The sequence below is a fragment of the Musca autumnalis genome, unplaced genomic scaffold (assembly GCF_047663935.1).
Source record: "Musca autumnalis isolate F117 unplaced genomic scaffold, ASM4766393v1 scaffold_3, whole genome shotgun sequence".
NCBI classification, from domain to species: domain Eukaryota; kingdom Metazoa; phylum Arthropoda; class Insecta; order Diptera; family Muscidae; genus Musca; species Musca autumnalis.
The window spans coordinates 207,182,757-207,209,672 of NW_027411866.1; the positions used below are offsets into that span (position 1 = coordinate 207,182,757).

Consider the following 26,916-nt stretch of genomic DNA (forward strand, 5'->3'; position numbering starts at 1 on the left):
AGGTCCATGTTTTGGTATAGCCCCCATATATAATGCTACCTCCCGATTTTCGGTATTTTGAGAATTTTAACCACAATTTGTAACCGAAATATCTGCAATTTGACATTTGAGGTTCTCAGTGGTCATGAAATATCTCCACCAAACATCGTCAACATAGGTTCATGTTTTGGTATTGCCCCCATATTACGGTACCTCCCAATTTTCGGTATTTTGAGAATTTTAGCTACAGTTTTTAACCGAAATAGCTGTAATTTGACATTTGAAGTTCTCAGTGGTCATAAAACATCTGCAACGAAACATCGTCTACATAGGTCCATGTTTTGGTATAGCCCCCATATAACGGTATCTCCCCATTTACGGTATTTTGAGAATTTAACCGCAATTTTTAACCGAACTAGCTGTAATGATCGGTATTTTGAGAAATTTAGGTACAATTTTGTCTATTCAAAAATAATCGTCAATATAGGTCCATGTTTTGGTATATCCCCCCATATAACTGTACCTCCCGATTTTCGGGAATTTTCAGTGGTCACGAAATTTCTTCACTAAAATTCGTCAACATGGGTCCATTTGTGAGGGTCTACATTGTTTTGATGAAACTACCCTCAATTTGACTCTTGAAGTTCCCTGCAGCTATAAAACTTTTCCGCCAAAAAATTTAAAGATAGGTTGACTCTTTGATATAGCCCCGTAGGTGGTACCTTTCCCCTAGCTGAACACATTTTTTTAGATTAGATCAGATAACACTGTGCAACAAAATGGAGGTGAAAGTCTGGGGCACGGAAAATTCCTCTTGGGAAAGAAAGGCCTTGGTGAGTATATTATGAACCCCGAAGGACAGATGCGCCGTGAGTCGAACTTCCGCGTTATGGCGTGATGAAATTTTTGTTAGAGACCCTGTGGGCCATCAGGAATTAGCGTTATATCTTTGTTCACTGTTGCTTAAGTGCTCTACAAAAACAACAAACACAGATATAATGCTAATTCATGATGGCTTACAGGGTCTCTTGCAAAAACTTCATCACGCCATAACGCGGAAGTTCGAATCACGGCGCATCTGTCCTTCGGGGTTTTTAATATACATACACTAAGGGCTTTCATCTCCAAAAGGAATTATCTCTGTCCCAACATTTGTGTTCACAGTGTAATTTAAGCAATAGTGGGAGGCAGTAGGAGTCTAACCATTGTCGAAAATTGTTCCACCTAAAATTGTAAAAGGACCCTAATTATTCCATTTTAATTAAGACTATTTTATGGTGGAGAATATAAAAAGTTCGGCCCGGCCGAACTTAACGACTTTTTACTTGTTATTAAAACGGTTTGCGGTGACCATTCTAACTAGAAAAGGATTTAACCTATCTTCCTTTGTTTTTGTGGGTTTATTTAGAATATAAAAATATTGTCCTTCACAGGCGGATTTTACAAAATATTAGTTTATACAAAAATGGTGAACAGTCAAATCAAAATATCAATTTTTACCTTAAAACTATCAAGTTTTGATCATAAAATTGCAAATTAATATTTTTTGAATGCATCGATAAATTACTAGTTTTTTTTGTTCTAAATAAGCCCACAAAATATTGGTATTAGTTTTCCAGCTAGAGTGGTCACCGATTTCCAAAATGCCATTTTGAGGAAAACACAATGGATTTTTCGTTTCAGTGCTCATGTCTCTGTCATTTTTTCAGATCCAAAAGACACAACAATTAATATTATGTGCATTTTTATTTCAGCTTCAATTCAATTTTTGTAATATTTACTGATATTTCGAGGTTTTAAAAGCTTTTCTGGGATTTCTGTGTTGATTTCATTTGAATTGCCGAAACTTATTTTGGTAGTCAATAACACTGTGATACAAAAGTTGAAAACAACTTTGCAGGGGTTCTGATGCATAAATTCTGTTTTGTGTGATTCTATTGAAGACGAAAATACGTTTGGTGTCTTTGGGTCGCTTCGTTTTTTTGATAATATAACGGTAAATGTATTGAAAAACTTGTTTATTTTTTCACAACGAATTCTATATTTCTTGTTTCTTTAAAAGGGAAGACCAATGTCTTTCAATCAAGCCATAACTGTTAAAAATCGGTTGTGTTCTAGTCTGCGTATAAGATAATTAATAAAGTAATTATTTACTTTAAGCAAGAAGGAAAATTAGTTAGCTTTCCAAAATGGGAAACAATAAAGAAATCGGTTGAAAAATAGTGGAGTTATGCAATTTTGTGCGTTTAAACTTTTTGGTTTTTCATGCCAAATCGTCCCTCAGTATATTCTCGTAGGCGAAGTAGACATCACCTGGGATTACCGTATCACCTGGTAATTGCACCTTGCGTTGAAGTTTATATGAAAATTAAAACAAACATTCATAAGAACGAAATGAACTCCAAATTGTCGCCATCATTTCATATAAATTATATATAAAGTTCCGATTATTATATATATATATATATATATATATATATACTAGCCAAATGCCCGCTACTTCGTATGCGGAAAGAATATAAAAAAAAAAACAAATAAACAATATATAATATGGAAATGACAAACACTGAAAATTTGGTCGCACTAATACCAATTTTAATCAATATTTATTTTTATCTTAGTACTGTACGTACCCCTTAAGTTCGTTTTTAAAAAAGATCAGCCGTATCTCACCCTTACACATTAACAGCGAGATCAACGTTGCACACCAATACACACCCTAACTCCAAAAAATAAAAATTCCAGCACTGTCCCTACACCCAAAAACAAATTGAGTACCATTAAGTAATTTTCGTATACTTATGGTACGTATTTCGACGACATATCTCAGCCATACACGGACATTAATACAAAATAATTACAGTAAATTCCAAAATAATTACAGTAATTCCAAATCTCAAGATTCCAGCTGTATCCGTTCGTCCAATTCCAATTTGTACCAAACTTAGTATCAAGTCGAACTCTTCGTACCCATAAGAAAGATTTTCCAAAACTACCTCAATCCTTCACTTTAGTAGTAATCTTACTTCCAAATTTCAGGATTCAAACTCTATCCGTTAAACAAATTAAAATTGTACTAAATTTAGAACAATTTAGAATTTTCGTACCAATTTTCAAAACTTCCTCAACGCAACAGGCTACAATAATCATACTTTCAAATTGCAGGATTCCACCGCTATCCGTTCAGAATTCCAGCTTTATCCGTTCATCCAAATCCAAATTGTACCAAATTTAGTACCATTTAGTACTTTTCGTACTCAAAGGTACGAATTTCTAAAACTATCTCAATCCTACACCCCTACAGTAATCTTAATTCAAAACTTTAGGATTCCAGCTCTATCCGTTCACCCAAATCCAAATTTAGTACTGCTCGTAATCATAAATACGAACTTCCAAAACCATTTCCTTATTTCAACGCCATTTCCCAACCTTGATACTTAAAATTCAGGATTCCAGTTCTATCCGTTCACCCAAATCCAAATTGTAATAAATTTAGTACCATTTAGTACTTTTCGTACCCATAAGTACGAATTTTCAAAACTACCTCAATTCTACACCCCACCAGTAATCTCAATTCCAAATTTCGAGATTCCAACTATATCCGTTCACCCAAATCCCCATTGTCCCAAATTTAGTACCATTTAGTACTTTTCGTACACATAAATACGATTTCCAAAATTTCCCCAATCCTATGATCCAACAGTAATCTCAATTTCAAATTTCAGGATTCCAGCTCTGTCCGTTCACTCGAATCCCTATTTTACCAAATTTAGTACTTTTCGAACACATAAGTACGAATTTCCAAAACCACCCTCATATCTCAGTCCTACACTTCACAGTAATCTTAATTCCAAATTTCAGGTTTCCAGCTACATACATATGTTCACCCAAATCCAAATTGTACTAAATTTAGTACCATTTAGTACTTTTCGTACCCATAAGTACGAATTTTCAAAACTACCTCAATTCTACACCCCACCAGTAATCTCAATTCCAAATTTCGAGATTCCAACTATATCCGTTCACCCAAATCCCCATTGTCCCAAATTTAGTACCATTTAGTACTTTTCATTCACATAAGTAAGAATTTCCAAAACTTCCCCAGTCCTACACTCCAACAGTAATATCAATTCCAAATTTCAGGAATCCAGCTCTATCCGTTCACTCAAATCCAAATTGTACTAAATTTAGTACCAATTATTACTTTTCGTACACTCAAGTTTCCAAAAACCCTTTGGTGCATCTTTCTTACTCTTCATCAGTGATCCTCAGTCCAAATTTGAGGAATCAAGCCCTATCCGTTCACCCAAATCGAAACTGTACCAAATTTAGTGCTATTTAGTATTTTTCGTACCCTATGTACGAATTTCCAAAACTTCCACAATATTAAACTCCACCCAGTAATCTCAGTTCCAAATTTAGAGATTCCAGCGCTATCCGTTCACCCAAATCCCCTTTATACAAAATTTAGTTCCATTTAGTACTTTCCGTACACATAAGTACTAATTTCCAAAACCACCTTCATATCTCAATCCTACACTTCAACAGTAATATTAATTCCAAATTTCAGGTTTCCAGGTCTATCCGTTCATTCATATCCAAATTGTACTAAATTTAGCACCATTTAGTACTTTTCGTACCCATAAGTACGAATTTTCAAAACTACCTCAATCCTACACCCCACCAATAATCTCAATTCCAAATTTCGAGATTCCAGCTATTATCCGTTCACCCAAATCCCCATTGTATCAAATTTAGTACCATTTAGTACTTTTCATACACATAAGTACGAATTTCCAAAAGTTCTTCAATCCTACACTCCAACAGTAATCTCAATTCCAAATATCAGGATTCCAGCTCTATCCGTTCACCCAAATCCCTATTGTACCAAATTTAGTACTATTTAGTACTTTTCGTACACATAAGCACGAATTTCCAAAACTACCCTCATATCTCAATCCTACACTACAACAGTAACCTTATTTCCAAATTTCAGGTTTCCAGCTCTTTACGTTCACCCAAATCTAAATTGTACTAAATTTAGTACTTTTCGTACACATGATTGGTAATTTTCCAAACCATTTCCTTTAGATGCACCACTTCCCAACCTTGATTTCCATACCAAATTCCTATATTCCTATATTCCTGGGGCCTATTATTGATTTCATTAATTATTTAGCGATTTCATCAAATTACAGATTTTTGAAATTGAAAATTGAATAGTTATGACTGTACATCTCCATATACGATAAAATTCTTAATTGCAAATAAATCGTGGTAATATGCACAATTCTATTGCACTTTCATTGATTTGCAAACATTTAGTTATTACCAAAAAGTCAGGTCCATACAGTTTTTAGTTGTTGTTATTTCTGGCCGATTTCTGAATTTATTCCCTAATGTTGTCTTCAACAGCAACTCATTTGTTGATTTGCGTAATTGATGTTTATACACCATTATCACCAACTGCGACATCTGTTGCAATGGAAGATAACAAATGTCTTGTCTTTCTATTATTTAGTGGTTTACGATAAAATAAGTGCGCCTAGAAGTAAACTACAAAATTTGAAATTATGTGTGATCTCTTACGATATCAAGAAGTTATGGCATTGTTAATTTTACACATGTCTTGCAGAGGGCCAACTAAGTGAATAAGTACGTAATAGTAATGAAAAATAAGGATTTTTGTTGTTGTTATTTTTGTGGTTCCAGGACGAATTTTCTAAAACCCGGCCATATCTCGCACATTTGCATCAACAGTGACCCACTGGTAAAATTTCAAGCTCCTAGCTTTAGCCGTTTTGGCTGGGCGTTGATGATGAGTCAGTCAGTCAGTCAGTCAGTCAGTCAATCACTTATCACCAAGCTCATTTATATATATAGATATATATATATCTATATATCTATATATCTATATATAGATATATATATATCTATATATATAAATGAGCTTGGTGATAAGTGATTGACTGACTGACTGACTGACTGACTCATCATCTACGCCCAGCCAAAACGGCTAAAGCTAGGAGCTTGAAATTTTACCAGTGGGTCACTGTTGATGCAAATGTGCGAGATATGGCCGGGTTTTAGAAAATTCGTCCTGGAACCACAAAAAATAACAACAACAAAAATCCTTATTTTTCATTACTATTACGTACTTATTCAATTAGTTGGCCCTCTGCAAGACATGTGTAAAATTAACAATGCCATAACTTCTTGATATCGTAAGAGATCACACATAATTTCAAATTTTGTAGTTTACTTCTAGGCGCACTTATTTTATCGTAAACCACTAAATAATAAATAGAAAGACAAGACATTTGTTATCTTCCATTGCAACAGATGTCGCAGTTGGTGATAATGGTGTATAAACATCAATTACGCAAATGAACAAATGAGTTGCTGTTGAAGACAACATTAGGGGAATAAATTCAGAAATCGGCCAGAAATAACAACTACTAAAAACTGTATGGACCTGACTTTTTGGTAATAACTAAATGTTTGCAAATCAATGAAAGTGCAATAGAATTGTGCATATTACCACGATTTATTTGCAATTAAGAATTTTGTCGTATATGGAGATGTACAGTCATAACTATTCAATTTTCAATTTCAAAATCTGTAATTTGAATGAAATCAATAATAGGCCCCAGGAATATAGGAATTTGGTATGGAAATCAAGGTTGGGAAGTGGTGCTTCTAAAAGGAAATGGTTTGGAAAATTACCAATCATGTGTACGAAAAGTACTAAATTTAGTACAATTTAGATTTGGGTGAACGTAAAGAGCTGGAAACCTGAAATTTGGAATTAAGGTTACTGTTGTAGTGTAGGATTGAGATATGAGGGTAGTTTTGGAAATTCGTGCTTATGTGTACGAAAAGTACTAAATGGTACTAAATTTGATACAATGGGGATTTGGGTGAACGGATAATAGCTGGAATTTCGAAATTTGGAATTGAGATTACTGGTGGGGTGTAGGATTGAGGTAGTTTTGAAAATTCGTACTTATGGGTACGAAAAGTACTAAATGGTGCTAAATTTAGTACAATTTGGATTTGAATGAACGGATAGAGCTGGAAACCTGAAATTTGGAATTAATATTACTGTTGAAGTGTAGGATTGAGATATGAAGGTGGTTTTGGAAATTAGTACTTATGTGTACGGAAAGTACTAAATGGAACTAAATTTTGTATAATGGGGATTTGGGTGAACGGATAGCGCTGGAATCTCTAAATTTGGAACTGAGATTACTGGTGGAGTTTAATATTGTGGAAGTTTTGGAAATTCGTACATAGGGTACGAAAAATACTAAATAGCACTAAATTTGGTACAGTTTCGATTTGGGTGAACGGATAGGGCTTGATTCCTCAAATTTGGACTGAGGATCACTGATGAAGAGTAAGAAAGATGCACCAAAGGGTTTTTGGAAACTTGAGTGTACGAAAAGTAATAATTGGTACTAAATTTAGTACAATCTGGATTTGAGTGAACGGATAGAGCTGGATTCCTGAAATTTGGAATTGATATTACTGTTGGAGTGTAGGACTGGGGAAGTTTTGGAAATTCTTACTTATGTGAATGAAAAGTACTAAATGGTACTAAATTTGGGACAATGGGGATTTGGGTGAACGGATATAGTTGGAATCTCGAAATTTGGAATTGAGATTACTGGTGGGGTGTAGAATTGAGGTAGTTTTGAAAATTCGTACTTATGGGTACGAAAAGTACTAAATGGTACTAAATTTAGTACAATTTGGATTTGGGTGAACGTATGTATGTAGCTGGAAACCTGAAATTTGGAATTAAGATTACTGTGAAGTGTAGGACTGAGATATGAGGGTGGTTTTGGAAATTCGTACTTATGTGTTCGAAAGTACTACATTTGGTACAATAGGGATTCGAGTGAACGGACAGAGCTGGAATCCTGAAATTTGAAATTGAGATTACTGTTGGATCATAGGATTGGGGGAAATTTTGGAAATTCGTATTTATGTGTACGAAAAGTACTAAATGGTACTAAATTTATTACAATTTGGATTTGGGTGAACGGATAGAACTGGAATCCTGAATTTAAGTATCAAGGTTGGGAAATGGCGTTGAAATAAGGAAATGGTTTTGAAGTTCGTATTTATGATTACGAGCAGTACTAAATTTGGATTTGGGTGAACGGATAGAGCTGGAATCCTAAAGTTTTGAATTAAGATTACTGTAGGGGCGTAGGATTGAGATAGTTTTAGAAATTCGTACCTTTGAGGTACGAAAAGTACTAAATGGTACTAAATTTGGTACAATTTGGATTTGGATGAACGGATAAAGCTGGAATTCTGAAATTTGGAACTAAGATTACTGTCGACAGTAGAATTGAGGTAGTTTTGGAAATTCGTACTTATGGGTACAGAAAGCACTAAATTCGGTACAATTTGAATTTTAGTAAACGGATAGTGTTGGAATTAGGAATTAAGATTACTGTAGGAGTGTAGTATTGAGGAAATTTTTAAAAGTCGTACGTGTGCGTACGAGAAGTACTAAATGGTACTAAATATGGTACAATGTGGATTTGGGTGAACTGTAGAGCTGGAATCCTGAAATTTTTGTTTGGGAAAGAAATGGTACTAAATTTGATACAATTTGGATTCGGGTGAATTAATAGAGCTGGAATCCTGAAATTTGGAATTACGATTACAGTCGAAGAGTAGGATTCAGGTTGTTTTGAAAAAGCAAACTTATGGTTACGAAAAGCACTAAATGGTACTAAATTTAGTACAATTTGTATGTAGGTGAACGGATAGCGGTGGAATCCTGCAATTTGAAAGTATGATTATTGTAGCCCTGTTGCGTTGAGGAAGTTTTGAAAATTGGTACGAAAATTCTAAATTGTTCTATATTTAGTGCAATTTTAATTTGGTTTAACGGATAGAGTTTGAATCCTGAAATTTGGAAGTAAGATTACTACTAAAGTGAAGGATTGAGGTAGTTTTGGAAAATCTTTCTTATGGGTACGAAGAGTTCGACTTGATACTAAGTTTGGTACAATTTGGAATTGGACGAACGGATACAGCTGGAATCTTGAGATTTGGAATTACTGTAATTATTATGGAATTTACTGTAATTATTTTGTATTAATGTCCGTGTATGGCTGAGATATGTCGTCGAAATACGTACCATAAGTATACGAAAATTACTTAATGGTACTCAATTTGTTTTTGGGTGTAGGGACAGTGCTGGAATTTTTATTTTTTGGAGTTAGGGTGTGTATTGGTGTGCAACGTTGATCTCGCTGTTAATGTGTAAGGGTGAGATACGGCTGATCTTTTTTAAAAACGAACTTAAGGGGTACGTACAGTACTAAGATAAAAATAAATATTGATTAAAATTGGTATTAGTGCGACCAAATTTTCAGTGTTTGTCATTTCCATATTATATATTGTTTATTTGTTTTTTTTTTATATCCTTTCCGCATACGAAGTAGCGGGCATTTTGCTAGTATATATATATAGTAATGGTAAACCTGCACACATAGTCTTATTTAGGGTGAACGCAGGCATCAATGCAACACAGAGACAATAAAGACAAAAACCCAAAAATTCAAAAATATGACTCATGACTATTTTCATCATTTTTGACATAACTCAAAATGCGCAAAAAACGACATGGGGTTTTAGTGGAAATTAAAAGAGAACACTCAAGAAAAAATACAAAAAAATTTATCACGACCTTCTCGACACTCTTTTTTTATACTCTAATACATTTCAAAATTGTGAAAAATATGGACATATTTTGAAGATTTTTTATGCATATTTCTACAACACTTTTGTAAGAACAAATTTTTCCCAAAATATTAAGAAATACCTCTACTTGATACATCAATGCTAAAAATGAGAGTTTTATATATATTAAAAACTACGTTATCACCGTTTATAACTACCCAAATTTGTGTTTTTTAAAATGTTCGCAAACACTTGTAAAATTTCTCAATTTTAACACAGTGCATCAAGAAAAGTAAACAACATACGGCATTGCTATTTTGGATAGTAAGGTAGAATTTTGTCCTCTTTAACCCTGTGAAGACAGATTATTAAGAAAGTATGTTTTCACTTTTCAATTAAGCGCCGTTTTTACGGATTTTAACCCTACGTACGTCGGTCACGTGTTAATTGAGTAAACCAGTTTTTCACAGGATGGTGCTTCATCGCAATATAAAGTTTTAATTTCATCGGTGCACTCTTGCCGCGAATATTGTGGAAAATGGTCGGACTAAACTGTTCACAATAAATTAAATTTTTGTCAAGTCACTGTAAACAGCCCAACACCTAATCGTACGTCAAACCGTACTGAGTACCTATAGGCTAAAAACTGTCAAACATTCAACAACACAAAAGTCAAATGGCGCCTGACAGTAGTATTTATGTCTATGTGAGGCCCGATCAAAAATAAGCGTTATTTTAAAGATTTTATTTATTCATCAATAACTATCTTGTCCCCTTCAAAGTTATCCCCTCAGATATAATACACTTATGTCAGAGATTTTTCCAATCCTTGAAACACTTCTGAAATGCGCAATGAATACGATGATTGAAGCATGATAATGGTTTTGTGATGGCAAAAAAGAAACACTCATATTTGACGTGATTTTTTGTTTGTTTTGGCTCTTCTGGACGTTTTAATTTTGATGATTGGGTTTTGGTTTCAATGTCATGGGCATACATCCATGATTCGTCGCCAGTTATGATCTTTTTGAGGAAATCTTGATCGAGCTTAATGATGTTCAACAATCTCCTGAGCGATGTTCATGACACGTTGTTTTTTGCTCACAATTTAGCAATTTTTGAACAATCTTTGCTGGCGCACATTTCATGATTGGCATGAGCCGAACGATATGTCAATTTCATCAACAACCTCTCTGATAGTGTTTTTATCGGTTGTTGACGTGCTAGGGCGGCGAACGATAAGTCCTAGGCTTTGCCATGTTTAAGCCAGATCCACTGCTTGGTATCTTTCATCCCCAACGTTTTATTAACCTTTATTTTCCAAAATTAAATAAATCCTTAAGCCACCACTTACTACGAAGCATGCTTGCTCAGCCGATGAATCAGTTCTGTAGATATGTATGTTATTGATAAAAGAGTAGCTTGACATTCAATCAATATTTCAAGTGTTGATTTTTTCCTCTAAAATTGGCATGCTTGTCAATAATTGTATATCTAAATAAATAAAAAATAAAACCATTCATGGGATTGGAAAAACATTATAATACATTTGTTGTATTTTCCACACATATTGCCAAGCATGCTCGATGGTGAGTGGGACGCTTAATGCGATTGCATGAATCAATTATATAATTTATTTATTTTTTATAAATCTTAAGAAACAAAAATTCTTAGAAAAAAATTATAATAATTAAGTGTTTATAATAGATTATAGATTAACTAGATTTAATTTTCGTCTCATCTTTTGTAATTGTTCTTCGTTCTTCAACTTTCTTCGCTTTGTTATCTTTCTTCATGTATGTTCTATAGTAGAAGTCAAAGAATAAAGCAAACATGAAAATGTTTTGAATAAAACCGACCATTGCTATTAGGAAAGGATGACCGCAGGTGTTATTCACCACAACTTGCAAGAAATGGAATGTCAAGTAAGCGAATTGTAACAATTGCATTTGTGTAATATGCTTTTTCCACCATATTGTCGCTGTAGTTGGCCTCACCGATGCAATGAAATAATATGCATACATGACCGTATGCACCAGGAGATTTACGATGCCCAACATTGTGGAGTGACTACCTAAAATGGGCATAAGGAAAAATGTTAATATATGTAAGTAATAAAGGTAATAATAAAAGACAATGGGATGTTTGAAAACTTACAAGGCAGGAAGGTCATATAGACATAAACTCCAAACACCATACCGGCATGATGATAGACATGCAAAAATGTTACTTGTTGAGACTTCTTCCGCAACACAATAAATATCTGGAAATTTCACGAGATAAACAAACAGTAAATTATCATTTAAAATATACTTGTCATAATGATTTATAAATGTTTTACATTTAACAGGCGCAGGGTGACGTACGAATGTAAAGGTCTTGGTAAATTTTGTAATTACAAAACTGTGCCCCAAGACAGTATCTCAACCTTGAAACCAAGTGAGCCAAGGCTATAGTCGGGTAGGGGACGACCATGTGATACCCTACACCACTACCCCTGTGCATAAGCTTTTGACTGGTAAAATTCAAAATATTAAAATAGGGATAGCTTAGCGCCTTTGCTCTGAATGTCTTTATTAATACAGGTCAATTTTGTTGAAACGCATTTAAGTGCATCGTCAGTACAACTCAAATAAAAAATTGAAAAGTGGGATTTACGCTAACCATCAATAGGCTTCTTTCTCTGTGAGACCCCCATCAACCCCCAAAATTTGGTGAGGATCCAATCAAAATTCCGACCTGTAGTGTGATTGCACAAAAAATGGAAAAAGAGATGCATTACCGGTATCTCTGTTGTTTGACCACCTATGACAACCTACTTCATATCGTCATTGTATCATCATTGTAAAAACGGGATTTTCTACTTTCATAGTTAGACTTTGCTTTTGGAAGGTCCCGAACCAAAGCTGTGATATTCGTCAACATTATTAAAATAAAAAGTTGGGTTCTATTAGCGGCTATTGCGATATCTTCGTTGTTTGACCGCCTATGACCGCCAACGTAACATCGTTGCTAAGGTGATATTTTTTACTTTTTTTACCCCCATTAACCCCCAACATTTCGTGACGATCCGATCAAAATTGCGACCTGTAGCGTGATTCCAAAAAAAAAAGTGGAAAAATGGGATGAATTAACGACTATTGCGATATCTCCGTTTTTTGGCCACCAACGCCAACCTACTTGCATCATTGGAAATATGGGATTTTCTACATTCATAGTCAGACTTTGTTTTTGGAAGGTCCTCAACCAAAGCTGCGAGATTTGTCATTATTATTAAAATCGCAAACATGAAAAGTTGGGTTCTATTAGCGGCTATTGCGATATCTTCGTTGTATAACCACCTACGACTACCTACGTTATGTCGCTGCAAAGGTAATATTTTCTACTTTTATTAGCAGCTTTTGCTTTTGATATACCCCATATAGAAGGGGAGATATTCGCTTTGAAATAAAACGTTGACTTTTTCTCCAAATAAGTTTTATTGCCCATTCCAAGCCCTAAATATTATCCGACCATCACCAAAATCAATAGGCTTCTTCCCCTCCGGGACCTTCATCAACACCCAAAACGACGGACGATCAGATTAAAATTGCGACCTGTAGCGTGATAACAAGTTTTAAATGAACAGACGGACGGACACACATAGCCAGATCGACTCAGCTCGTCGAGACATTCATTTTGGTATACCACCAATATTTTTGAAAATTTAACGTAGCTGAAACCAAAGTTTACCCTTTTAAAAGACGCGAATTGTGATTATATATTATACAAATTAAATATTTTTCGATAAAATGAAATGTTTTTGGAAGTGGCCAAAAATATTGGCCTTAAAAGATAATTTGCGTGGAAGCTGTGGCTATGTTTTTGTCGAAAAATGGGTTGAAGCCAACCTGTCTTTTTTTGTTTTCTCTAGATTTGTGAGAAACCCTTACTTTTCACGAGTTTCCTGTCAAAGTAAAAGTAGAAGCGAACTATATAAGTAATGTATTACTTTTCAAAATTTGATCTTCTTCTACCATTAAATGATGCTGACATTTTGAAGCCAGATTTTAAGCGTTTTTTGATTTTTCCTTCTAATTTCGTTCCACAAACAGGTTTTTCAAAAAGGGATTGTAGAACTCGCGATTCTGAGTTATTTGATATATGCGTCGTGAATGTAGCCCACACAGCTTCACAGAAATCTATATCCAAATACGAAAATTTTGTGCGAACCTAATTTTTAAAATTGTCACTCGATTTACTCGTACTTGATTGCACATTTTTGGTTTTTCACGTTCCGGGTCAAATAAATGATTACCCGTAAAAATCCATTTCCTAAAACGCGGGTTAGGAGAAATTCCAAAGTAGGAAAATCACCTAAAATTGTTTTTGAAAATATCTCGTATTTTATCGCGTTTTCTGTGGGTCGTTTCCAATGCAATGAAAAAACGATTGCAGCATCTTCGTTTTTGCGAAAACAGAGATTTAAAAACTTCACTGATAAGGGAGCTACATTCATTTTATACCGATGATGCTACATCCACGGTTCTTGATTGCTGACCTTGAACTATATATATATCGATATAGATTTTCATGGTGAACACTGAAATCGGATGCGGACAAAAATTGTATGCACCCTGCGCAAACTAGCGATGTTTTATAGCTTTTTGAACACTAAGATGCAGCCGATGCTACATCTTAGCCTGCAAATTATATTTCGAAAATTATATACAACTTTAAAGATATGGTCTTGCTGTACACGAAAATCACATGCAGATAAAATGATTTTGATAATCATGAGATTTACACGTATTTTAAAATGCATATAAATTAAAATGTGTTAATTGACCTCTATTTCCATTTCAGAAGCTTTGAGGTATATCCTAATCAACCCAATTATCTTCCCCAATGGGAAAGCTTTAATATGTATGTCTATAAAGCACAAGTAAAAAAGTATCAGTAGGCTTTGCCGACAGAGATATACCCTCAGCCTGTGCAAATTGAAACACTTTTTTCACAAAAAAACTTATGTATTTAGGGGGTTTCAAAATGTTGGTCGTATGAACCGACAAAAATGTTGATAAGGATTAAAGTTCAAAAATTTTGCGGAAAAGGTACTTAAAGGAATAAACCGTCATAGACCATGGGGTGCCATTGCGGGTTTTTACACCATTCGGGCTGTTTTCTCAAGAAGTATGGACTTGCCCCTGAAACAACTTTTACCATCGTAATTGAGGCAGCGAATGTAAGTTGCTTCAACAAATATCAAAGTGATTCAATAGCAGGTCTTACAGTGAACATATCCAAAATTTTGTGTGGGAGGTACGGGATGGAGTGGACAAATATAGTCCATATTCGAACCTTATCTATATCTAGTAGATATTATGAGAATGTGTAAAGTATGGACCAAATCGGTCATTCCCATCAAGAGTTATCGTGCGCACAATTTTTCCGAATATTTTTGAACTTTTGTGGGTTAGGAACCTGAAGGAGTGGACCGATATGGCTTATCTACGAACTTAAACTAAGTTTGGAAACAATATTACGAAGGCCAAATTTTGGCCGGAATCGGAATTTCCGTTCGAGAATTATCTTGCGTTTGCACCCATAAACATGGTGTCATAGGGTTTGTTTTTCAACTTTCAGGCTATTTTTTCAGGAAGTATGGACTTGCCCCTGAGCAACTTGTACCTTCGTATAGGGGACAGTGAATACAAGATGTTACAACAAAAACCAATGCGATTCGAGAGCAGGTCCTAAACTGAACTTTTCCGAAAATTTGTGTGGGAGGTACTCGAAGGAGTTTACCGATTGAGTCCATATTGAAACCTCATCTAAGTCTGGTAGAAATTTCATAATGTGCAAAGTATGGACCAAATCGGTTACTTCCTTCAAGAGTTATCGTTCGCAGAAATTTTCCGAACATTTTCGAACTTTTGTGGGGGAGGTACCGGAAGGAGTGGGCCGATATAATCCATCTTTGAACTTGAACTAAGTTTGGACAAAATATTACGAAAGCCAAATTTTGGACCGAATCGGCAGATCCGCTCGAGAGTTATCTTGCGCTCCAACCACTACACACGATGTCATAGGGTTTTTTGTAACTTTCAGGCTATTTTCTCAGGAAGTATGAACTTGCCCCTAATGCAACTTACAGCGTCGTATAGATGACAGCGAATACAACTTGCGTAAACAAAAATCAAAGAAATTCGAGACCAGGTCCTAAACCGAACTTTTCCGAAATTTTGTGTGGGAGGTACCCGAAGGAGTGGGCCGATTGAGTCCATATTGGAACCTCATCTAAGCTTGCTAGAAATTACACGATGTGCAAAGTATGGACCAAATCGGTTATTCCCTACAAGAGTTATCGTGCGCACAAGTTTTGTGACAATTTTTGAACATTTGTGGGGGGGAGGTACCTGAAGGAGTGGACCTATATGGCTCATCTTCGAACTTTAATCGAATCTGGACAAAATATTTCGATACCCAAAATTTGAACCGAATCCATTGATCCGTTCGAGAGTAGGGAGATGTAAGTCGACTTTCGGTTAATCGATTAATCGACTTTTTGCAGTAAAAAATATAAAAATCGTAGTCGACTTTTGTCTGTAGCGAAAATCGCATAATCGATTATCTTGTGATCGATTTTTGAGTTTGCCCATAGATTGCCGACTTGGGGGTTTTACACTTTTGGCGGTTTTACAAATTCAAAAGGAGACTCAAAAATCGACGAATAGTCGATTATAATCGATTTTCTGGGGTTAAGAAAAAGTCGACAGTAGAGTTTTAAGACAACTGAAATAATCGCACGACCGAAAAATCGCATTTTTAGTTTTAGACCAAAATCGAAAAGTCGAAAAATCGATTATTGCTTTCCATTACCTATCCCTATTCGAGAGTTATCGTGCGCACCAGCCAGACAGACAGACAGACGGACGGACATTGCAAGATCTACTCACAATTGTCTGAAACGGATATCGTACAAACATACTTGGGGTCTAAAGCCATTACTTCGATGAGGCACATTTTTGGTCGTATCAAAGTGTAAATACCCTCTTTAGCCTAAAGGCTGAGGGTATAAAAATCTGTGTATTTTATTGGGAGATTTAAGCAAAATGAAGAAAGTATTCCTATAGAATTGTCCAATATTTTCTACAACAAAAAAATATTTTTTTCAAACGAAAAATTATTTTTTTGACCAAAATGTGTGCTTATTTTGGCTGTAACATCGAAACTATAATACCAATCTGTATGATTCGCCGTGAAGTTTTGATCTACAACAAACGTTTATGTAATTTTATGAACGCTAAATGGGTCTTTATTTTGAAAAAAGTTGACTTATATTCGATAATTTATCAATTTTATGTGCATTGCGCGAACCCTGACTAACATTTTACATGTATTATGCAATCTACTCGCTGAAGTAACTTCGAGAGAACTCTTTAGTAACAATTGTGCTCATTAAAATAATTAGCGTTTTTATAATATTTTTTCTTAAAAGCAGAAGCAGAACCAAAAATTTGTTCCCCTAAGGTCGTTAAAAACATGGGTTGGGATAGTATCCTATCACTCCAAAAAGTAACATACTATGAAAAACAAACCCCTCTTAAAAATATTAGCTCAATGATATCTAGACACGGAATTTTATGCAACCCCTATTTTTGTCAAATTTTGGGAAATTTTTGTTTTCTGATTAAATTCCAATCGAAATATATCACATATGCAAATATATGCAAAATGTATAAATTATGCATATGCAAATATTATTTTTTTGCATATACAAAATTTATTTATTTTACATATTTTCGTATGCAATAAATATAAACTAAGTTTGGACAAAATATTACGAAAGCCAAATTTTTAACCCAATCGGCTCATCCGTTCGGGAGTTATCGTGCGCACCAGCCAGCCAGACAGGCAGACGGACGGACATTGCTAAATCGACTCCAAATTGTCTGAAACACACTTCGTCCAAACATACCCAGCAAAATGTTTGCCTCCAAAGATGCAGTTAAATTATATGTACAAGTAATCTGGAAGTGCATCCAATTATGCATTTTCACTCATGATTTTTACAAGAGCGTGACTACTGAAAGATGCACTCCATAGCACTGCATTTTAACTAACCCTTTGCCACTGCATTTTAACTGACCCTTGGCACTGAATTTTAACTGCAAATGGATGTGATTCTTTGGATTGCATCCAAAAGCGGTTAAAATATGAGGAATGGAGTGCCTTTTTCATGACTCCGTTTGAACTGCATCAAAACATGCCGTGATAGAAGTAGTGTACATTGCACTGCTTCCAATATATTTTGCTGGGTACTTAGGGTCTAAAACCCTTATTTCGATGAGGCACATTTTGCCCGTATGAAAGTGTATATGGCGAATAACAAAATTCCTTTGCAATTCCATTTGAAAAAAATTAAAAATTTTTGTTACGGGCACATCTACGATTTTTGGTACAGAGGTAAAGGAAAAAAATCCGGGTTCAAATCTGCTCGCGTTCACGAAATTGGCCAATGCGCGCAAAAGTTATAGCGGTTTTTATTCTCATATAAAGAAAAAATATTTAAAAATATATTTTTTGTTGTTATGAGAAAATGTGTGCATAAATCGTTAACAGCAGGCCATATCTATTCGTAGATGTTTAAATAGTTATTAAATTTATTATTATTTTCGCGGAAAGTCAACAAATAATACAAAAATTTTGAAGTAAATCCAAATTATCCTGTCCCAGAATCCGTACAAACCCTCAAAAAATAAATTAAAGAATATATGCGGAATCTAGACAATGCGTAGAAAAATATGATACCAAATATATAGAGATTGGGTACATAAATTGCATATTATAGCAACAACAAAAGAGAAAAACTTATTGTTGGAAAATATTGTTGCAAATATTTTTTTGGTTTGATTCTAAAAATTAGAAAAAAATATTTGGGAGTTCTCCAACTATTTTGCTAAAATCCCATAGAATAATGAATGTATACAGTTAAAACTTCATCAAAACATATGGTTTACCATCGTGAGAGTTTAACTGATTACTGTGATAACTTATAAGGGTAGGAAATTAAGAGTAATATTGAAATTACAATCATTCAATTAATATTATAATTAAAAAGCCTGTTATTCGCGAATTAGTTAAAGTCGGTTGATGCGCATCCGTTTTTGGATACAGCGAATCAATCTCTGTCAAAATTTATGCATATTTCGATGTTTCACTCAGGGGCCATTGTGTGCCGCCAATTGCATCATACACATCAAAAAACCTTAAAGTTGGTAAAAGTCGCGCAATGTGCATACGATTTTGATGCGCATCCGGTTTCGTCAGCGCCTATCAAAAATACGTCCAAATATACCAATTTTAATTAGATTCTTCAAGAACCGCGGATGTGCCTCCACATTCTATTTTTGGTGAAAAACCCATATTACACGCGAATCTCTGTAATTTATGACACGCGTTTTCGCAAATATTATAATCGCGTATAAAGGATTCCATTTACGTAAAAAAAATTTAAGAAAATCGCGGTTTAGTACGCGGATTTGTCGAAATAATTTTTTGCTGCTTTTCCTATTTTCAGGGTATCTATATCCGCGGTTTTAGTGGATGGATTCGATCGCGGAAGGTCTCATTAGATCCGTCGCGTAAAAAAACTAAATTCACGCGGGGTACAAAGGAAATTGAATGGCACTTGTAAATTTTAAACGCAAAAAATAGGTTTTTTAAAAAAAATCACGCATCAAATATTGGCCTTTAGACTCCAATTACTAGGATGCTGTGAGGAGCACACTCATGAGATATGCATTAAACGACGTAGAATCACGAGTTTTATAATCCTAATGTGAGTTTTGAATATTATCTTGTTGCGCGTCCGAATTATTAAAACAATTCAAAAAACCCCGAAATTCAGGCTTCAAAATGTCAGCATCAATTTTAGGTGGATGCAGTGGATATATCGAAAAATGATACACTAGTATCATATTGCCCATGAAGTATTCTTTGAGTCTTTCTTTGGGCATATGTCTATAAAATGTAAGGTTAAGCCTAAAATCGGAAGGGAGCATAAAAAAACTTGTTGGCTTCAACCCATTTTTACCTATTTTTCTACATTGATGCCAACACAGCTTCCACGTAAATTAATTTTAATGGTCGACCTTATGGGATTCCTCTTAAAACACTTCAGTTTAAAGAATGTATATCATACTATATAGAATATGTTAACAGTTCGCGAATTCTGAAAAGGTGAAACTCGGATTCATCGATTGTAAAAAATTTTTGTTTTTCGCCATATACCCTCGTTAGCATAAATGCTTTGGGTATAATTAGGTCCAGACTAATTTATTTTTATTTTATTTTGTTATAAAACGAGTTTTTTTCTAATCACATTACCTCTACAACATTCCTAGCCATATATGCAATAGCATAGGATTCCGCTGTCTAATGATATGAGACCTACTGTTTATCGCCGAGTCCGAACGGCGTGCCCTAAGACACCACTTATAGAGAAGTTGTTCATGACTGAGATACTCAGGAAAGGTATTTTGCCACCGTTGAAAATTTGATACCATTGCACCACGCTGGCACCCTATTAGAAATGTCATAACATGGGAATTTTACATATTATGATTTTTAAAGAATGGACGTCCCATACATTTAATATGATCAATACCAAAAACAAAAAATCATAAAGTATCTTCGTTTCTAATATTATGCCATAGAGTGGAGCTATATTTCAACTTCCTCAAATTTCCATGATAAAAGTATTTATTGGTGCCACCGTGGTACAATTGTATGCACACCCGCTTTGCACGCTGAAGATTGGGGGTTCGATTCCCGGCCAGCCAACATCACATTTCCAACGATGGCAAAATACCCCTCAGTAAAGTGGGCGACATTTTCTGAGTATTTCAGCCATGTAAAACTTGTCTACAGGTGGTGTCTTAAGACACGCCTTTCGGACTCGGCGGTAAACTGTAGGCCCCATATCATTGATGTAATATGAATTGTGGTGCACTCACTGTCCCTTCTGGCATGTTTGTGGAACAATTATTATATTGTTAGTTAAACTTGATGTGATAAGGTGGTAGACTCCACAATGTTAATTCTTACAATAACTTTATTTGTTCAAAAGGAATTTTGATTTGCTGAAAGCTAATTCGCAGGGTAGTGGTGTAGGATATGGCATGGTCGGCCCTGTCCGACTATAGCTTTTGCTTACTTGTTATTATTTATTTTCTTTTAATTATTTAATATTATTTATAATATTAATGTTGTGGTGCCCACTTTTTTAATATTTACAAGCAATAAATATTAATGGAAAATATATAAACTTTCCTAATAAACGCTCTTGAAAAAGTTGGAAAAAAACAACGAAACCTTGAGCTAAAAATTAAATAAAACTTGTTTTTGTTGTCATAGTAATAACCTGACCAAATAAACCCATCAAAAACATCAATACAAAAAAATTGTTTTTTATTCTAAATGTGTTAATAAGTCTATTTGGACCTTTGCGCCAATGTTTTACAAGAAATGTTTTGAAATTCCTCAAAAATGTTGGTCGCTATTGATTTGTAGGGGTGATTTACGGCCGATCTTTTGGAAAATTATACAAATGTGTTACGAACAGTAATTAAATGAAATTATATATTAACTAATTTTCTAACAAATTTTAATGTTCATTATTTCCATATTAAATATTGTTTATTTCGATTTTTGAAAATAGTATGGCTTAATCCCATTGTTGTTTTAATATTTAAAACAACTTATTTATTAGTGGAAAGGTTTGGCATTGTTCGCTAAGGGGTAAGGCAGGGAAGACTAGTTTCCATCCTCGCCAAAGGATCTCATCAGTTCCCTTGTTTCGTGTTTGTGTATATTATCCACCGAAGTCATTTTTCAATAACTTCTTCAATAAAAGGCTTGTTATACATCAATCGTCAGCTCGAAATATAAAGGTAAACCCAGAAAAAACTTCAATAAGAAGTTTTTCTTTGGCAACCTCACAGAAATCCGACGAAAGTTAATGTCGTTGAGTTTCAACGAAGACAACATAACGAAATGTTGTTGGTAGCTTATACCAGCCATAACCTACCATACACAAACCGTGCCAGTGTTTCTCAAATAGAACATTGGTGGCGTTTTTTTATGGGATAGCTATTACAATTTTGATTTTTCAAAACAGTCTGGCTTAATCCCATTGTTGTTGTTTTAATAATTAAAACAACTAATTTATTAGTGCAGAATATTATATTTGAAAAACACTGTCACGGTTTGTGTATGGTAGGTTATGGCTAGTATAAGCTACCAACAACATTTTGTTATGTTGTTATCGTTGAAACTCAACGACACAAGACAGTGGAAGAAGAAATAATACGAGTCTGTCAGAAGCAGGTTTGAACCAAATAGGTTTCTTGCTTTGAGGGTTATCTTATGTGCTACCCAGTTTAGTTAACGGCGGCAGGATTTTTGGAGAATGTGGGCCATAAAGTTAGGAAGTATGGACTTGCTCCCGAAAAAAATTCGCCGTCGTAACAGGGCCTGCAAAAATAACTATTTGGCAAAAAAAATCATATCAATCCGAGACTAGCTGCTGAGCTGCTCATTTTACAAATTTTTTGTGGGAGGTACCCGTAGGACTTGACCGATGTTGTCCATATTCTAACCTGGTACATGAAAAGATAAAGTAATACCATGTCCAAATGTTGGACTAATTCAAAACTCCCTGTGATAGTTATCTTGGGGATATACCACTTTAGTTTGTTGGAGCTTTTATACCATTACCTTAGGAAGTATAGACTTGCCCTCGTAAAAAATGCGAGCTTGATATATGCCTGAAATTAATATAATCATATGCAAAGTCATGACCAGTTCGGTCACTCCCCAGCAAAAATCCTCATTACAAACCTCCTTTCCCACCCATTATTTTAACAAGGACATGTCGCGCGAAATGTCTGGTTATTTTGTAACCACTGAAATAAGTAGTCTGAATCTACTCAGTATCTACTTATTTCAGTGGTTACCATCTATCTTTGTCAGTGGTTACAAAATAACCAGATATTCGCGCGACATGCCCTTGTTAAAATAATGGGTGGGAAAGGAGGTTTGTAATGAGAATTTTTGCTGGGTCCCTTCGAGAGTTATTGTGCACCATTTAGCGAAAATTTTACACTATACTAAAAATAAAAAAATCTTAAAAATATATGTTTTCATTTTCATTTGTTAATGTTTGTGGATGTTTGGGGGGAGAGCGGTTAGTGCCAAAGCAAGGATCAATGCCGTAAATTGTTTTATTAGAACATTTTCTATTCAACGAATACAAATTTTCAAGTAAACTAAACTCTGTTGGCAATAATCACCTAACACATTCAAAATATCTCAAATAGGGGACCCCTCATATTGGAGCTATAGCAAAACGAGAACCTACGTTGCTTATATTTTGCAAATCATTTTTCTACCTACGAACAACAAAAAATGCCAAAATACAAACAAATATGTTGGTAAATGTGCTTAGAATCTTTAAAATATGTCATATCGGTCGGTACCGCTCAATGGGGACTATACCAAAACGGGAACAGATATAGGCAATATTTTTTACAGATGTTCTCCATCCACTGAAACCCCAATATACCAAATTGTCGCAAAATTGGTTGAAAAATGAACCTAATATCTAAAACCGGTCGCCACCGATACGTGGGGGCTGTAGGAAACCGCTGGTCTATGTGGCCCATATTTATCCACATATATAGTATACATATTTTTGATCAGAATAAAATTCTGAGTCGATATAGTCATGTCAGTCAGTCTGTAGAAATTAAAATCGGTCCAAATTATTATATCGGCCCAAACTTAGTTTAACTTCGAAGAGGGCCATATCGGTCCACCTTATAATTATTTGTGATGCCAAAATGTGTTAAATAAATATTTTTGTTTAATCATTGAAAACGGTTTTTATTTAAAGTATGTTTGGACGATCAATGTCTCGTAGAAATATTATGATGTGCGAAGTATGGACCAGAGTTGCGTGCGAACCATTTTAGCGAAAAGTTTCGAATGTTTATACCTGAAGAAGTGGACCGATATGGCTCATCTTCGAACTTAAATTAAGTTTGAATAAAATATTACCGGTTGATCCGTTCCAGAGTTTTTGTGCGTCCAGAAAGCCAGACGGAAGGAGATAGCTAAAACGACTCCAAATTGTCTGAAACAGATTTCGTCCAAACATAATTAAGGCGCTCAGCGCCAAAACGGCCTAACCCACATGTCCACAAAAATCAAACAGACTATAAAGATCTAAACAGAACCTTTTGAAATAACTATTAAAACAGTTCCATATTGCATTGATTAACACTAGGTAATACTATCTTCTAAAATAATTTTTGGAATTTGTTTCCAAAGGTTTCAGTTAAATCTTTACAGTCTGTTTGATTTTTTGGGCATGTTGGTTAGGCCGTTTTAGTGCTGAGCGCCTCAATTGGGGTCTAAAATAATTTTGAGGGGGATATTGTCTTTTCGGTGGATAAATTTTTTGACAACCTTGAACATAGAAAGCCAACTATTCTGTAAAATGGTGTGAACGATAACACTCGATGGGAACAATCGATTTGGTCCAAAATTTGCACATCATATTATTTCATCCAGTCATGTATCAAGTCGGATATAGTCCATATCAATCTCGTTCTTCGGATAACTCTTATTCAAAATTTTTATTTTTATTTACATTTTCTCTATAAATTGGGTGCACTTTAATGGTTCATAGTGATCAAAATACTTCTCCGCCAATAGTTGTGAACATAGGTCCACGTTTTGGTATAGCCCCTAAACAACAATATCGCCCAATTTCAAGTATTGTAGAAAATTTTAGCTGACCAGATAAGGTTAGGTAGTAGGTAATTGGTTTACGAAGTGGTTAAACAAATTCGCCTAAAAATGTGGGCAATGGTACCTTCGTAACGGAAACAAAACTATCTATTCCATATTAGTTCAGAATATTTCATGGTGGACGTTTTTTACTTGTTTTTATACCCTCAGAATTTATGCTAACGTGGGTATACACACTTTCATATGGGCAAAATGTGCCTCATCGAAATAATGGTTTTAGACCCCAAGTGTGTTTGGACGAAATGTGTTTCAGTTAATTTAGAGTCGATTGAGCAATGTCCGTCCGTCTGTCTGGCTGGCTGGCTGGAGCGCACGAAAACTCTCGAACGGATCAACAGATTCGATCCAAAATTTGGCTTTCGCAATATTTTGTCCAAACATAGTTTAAATTTAGCTTCCGTAATATTTTGTCCAAACTTAGTTTAAGTTCGAAGATGGGTTATATCGGTCCACTCCATCCGGTACCTCCACCACAAAAGTTCGAAAATGTTCGGAAAATTTGTACGTATGATAACTCTTGAAGGGAGTAACCGATTTGGTCCATACTTTGTATAGCGTAAACTTTCTACCAGAGTAATATAAGGTTCCAATATGGTCTCAATAGGTCCACTCTTTCGGGTACCTGTCTAGTTATTAATAGGCAAAGGATTTTTTTCATTTAACAGTATTTTTTCACAAATATAAAATTTCAAAGTGGTTTGTGCGGAACCTTATTAATAATTTAAATGGAATAAACTTTATTTAAGGAATTATTAGGCAAAAGTCCATTCATTCCCGCTAATGGAAATCATTCAAAAAGTCATACGGGCCAAAGGTCATACAATTAATGTACTCTACTCCTCCTAGGAATAGGCCTTGGCGTAGAAGCTAAGTACTGTCGTAATATATAGATTACGCTTTTTTACTACTCCAATTTAATGTATTAATTTTCTGTTTCAGTTTAATGTATAATCCTGAAATGAATTCATATAAAAAAATATTCACATACCGTATCAAAAAGATCCAAATACTTTGTTAAATAATAGCCATACGTTAGTTGAAGACAACGCATCATCCATGGCTCTGTGTTGGTTGGAGTTGGTGGTTGGCAGCGAAAGCTAAAGTTTTTATGGGCATATGAATTTGGAATGGCCTGTCCACGTGCATTGACCGTGCATTCATAGGAAAACAAATTTCACATAAACAAAAAACGAAAAGAAACAGAAAAAATGTAAATCCATTAGACAAATTAGATGGTTGGACAAAAAAGGGGACAACAACGCAATAAAAAACGTGCATAAATTTTGTCAACAATTTACAATGTTGTAATAGACGCTGACGCAGTCATTTAATTCAATACTTACCGATGCAAATATGTAGAAATTGACTATAACCTGTATGGCATTATACAAACGCATTACATTTTTCAGTTCAAAGGGATGGCGTTTTTCCATCCACTTTGGTCCATATTTTAAGACAAACAATAAATACAAACTGATAATGGTCAACGGAAGCAATGGTTCATATAGCAGTGGCCAGTCTTTGACTCGTGGATCTGTAATAAAACGTAATGTTATAAAACCATCATAAATGTCAATTTTTTCTTCACAATCACACATACCGGCATGATCAGCATACAGCTGGGCCAATAATCCATATAAATATTTGACAACATAAAACATTGTAAATGCCTTGAATAGAACTAGAACAATTCACTTCCGTTACAACTGTAATTCATAAGACAAAAATAAAAAAAATAAATATTAATTCAATATAAATAATTATTACAACACAATTTTTATTATAGCAATTACAAAAAAAAGAAACCCAATTTTACTTGTTCTTCGTATGAAAGTATTTCAATGAATGATATCTGGAATTTTTGTAATTTTTTTAGTGAAACATACTATAGAAGATACCTTTACCCAAATTAAATATAATAAATATTCATTCCAAATAGGCATATCATTTCAATGACAATGAACGAAATGACAACCAATATGTAATGGAGAATGGAGAAATGGTGCCTTGGAATTTTGTTTTCATTTTGTAAAGTTCGACAGCTGAAAGTTGCAAATAGACTTAATACGGAAAGAAAATATGCTAATTACCGTGGACTGTGTGTGTACTTTGTATGTATATAGATTACTTTGTATATAGATTGTCGTTTTTTTAATTTTGATAGTTGATAGACCAAATTAAAATACATTAATTTGACACAATGTAAACATTTACGCAAAGATAAATACTCACTATTTGTGCCGTCGTTTTACTCAATTACGTAAAGCCTTTGACTTAGACTTTCTCCAAAATTAATTACACGGTGGAACAGCAAAATTATTCAATTACAAAAAAAGTACAATTAAAAACAAGTAAGAACGACTTTAAGTT

At 34.6% G+C, this 26,916-nt stretch overlaps 1 protein-coding gene across 2 annotated transcripts; it reads right to left on the reverse strand.

Moving 5' to 3' along the window:
* Positions 1 to 11,231: 11,231 nt before the first annotated feature.
* LOC141397009 (very long chain fatty acid elongase 7-like) lies at positions 11,232 to 26,409 on the reverse strand. Of its 2 annotated transcripts, none has more exons than XM_073972779.1 (6): positions 26,363 to 26,409; positions 26,147 to 26,252; positions 25,890 to 26,080; positions 25,535 to 25,678; positions 11,845 to 11,950; positions 11,232 to 11,761 (listed from the first exon to the last, which is right to left on the reverse strand). In XM_073972779.1, the coding sequence occupies exons 2-6, from the start codon at positions 26,205 to 26,207 to the stop codon at positions 11,403 to 11,405; spliced, it is 861 nt and encodes a 286-aa protein (XP_073828880.1). In that variant the 5' UTR covers positions 26,208 to 26,252; positions 26,363 to 26,409; the 3' UTR covers positions 11,232 to 11,402. The 2 variants fall into 2 exon arrangements, with proteins under 2 accessions (XP_073828880.1, XP_073828881.1); XM_073972780.1 differs by lacking the exon at positions 26,363 to 26,409 and adding an exon at positions 26,340 to 26,358.
* Positions 26,410 to 26,916: the final 507 nt, after the last annotated feature.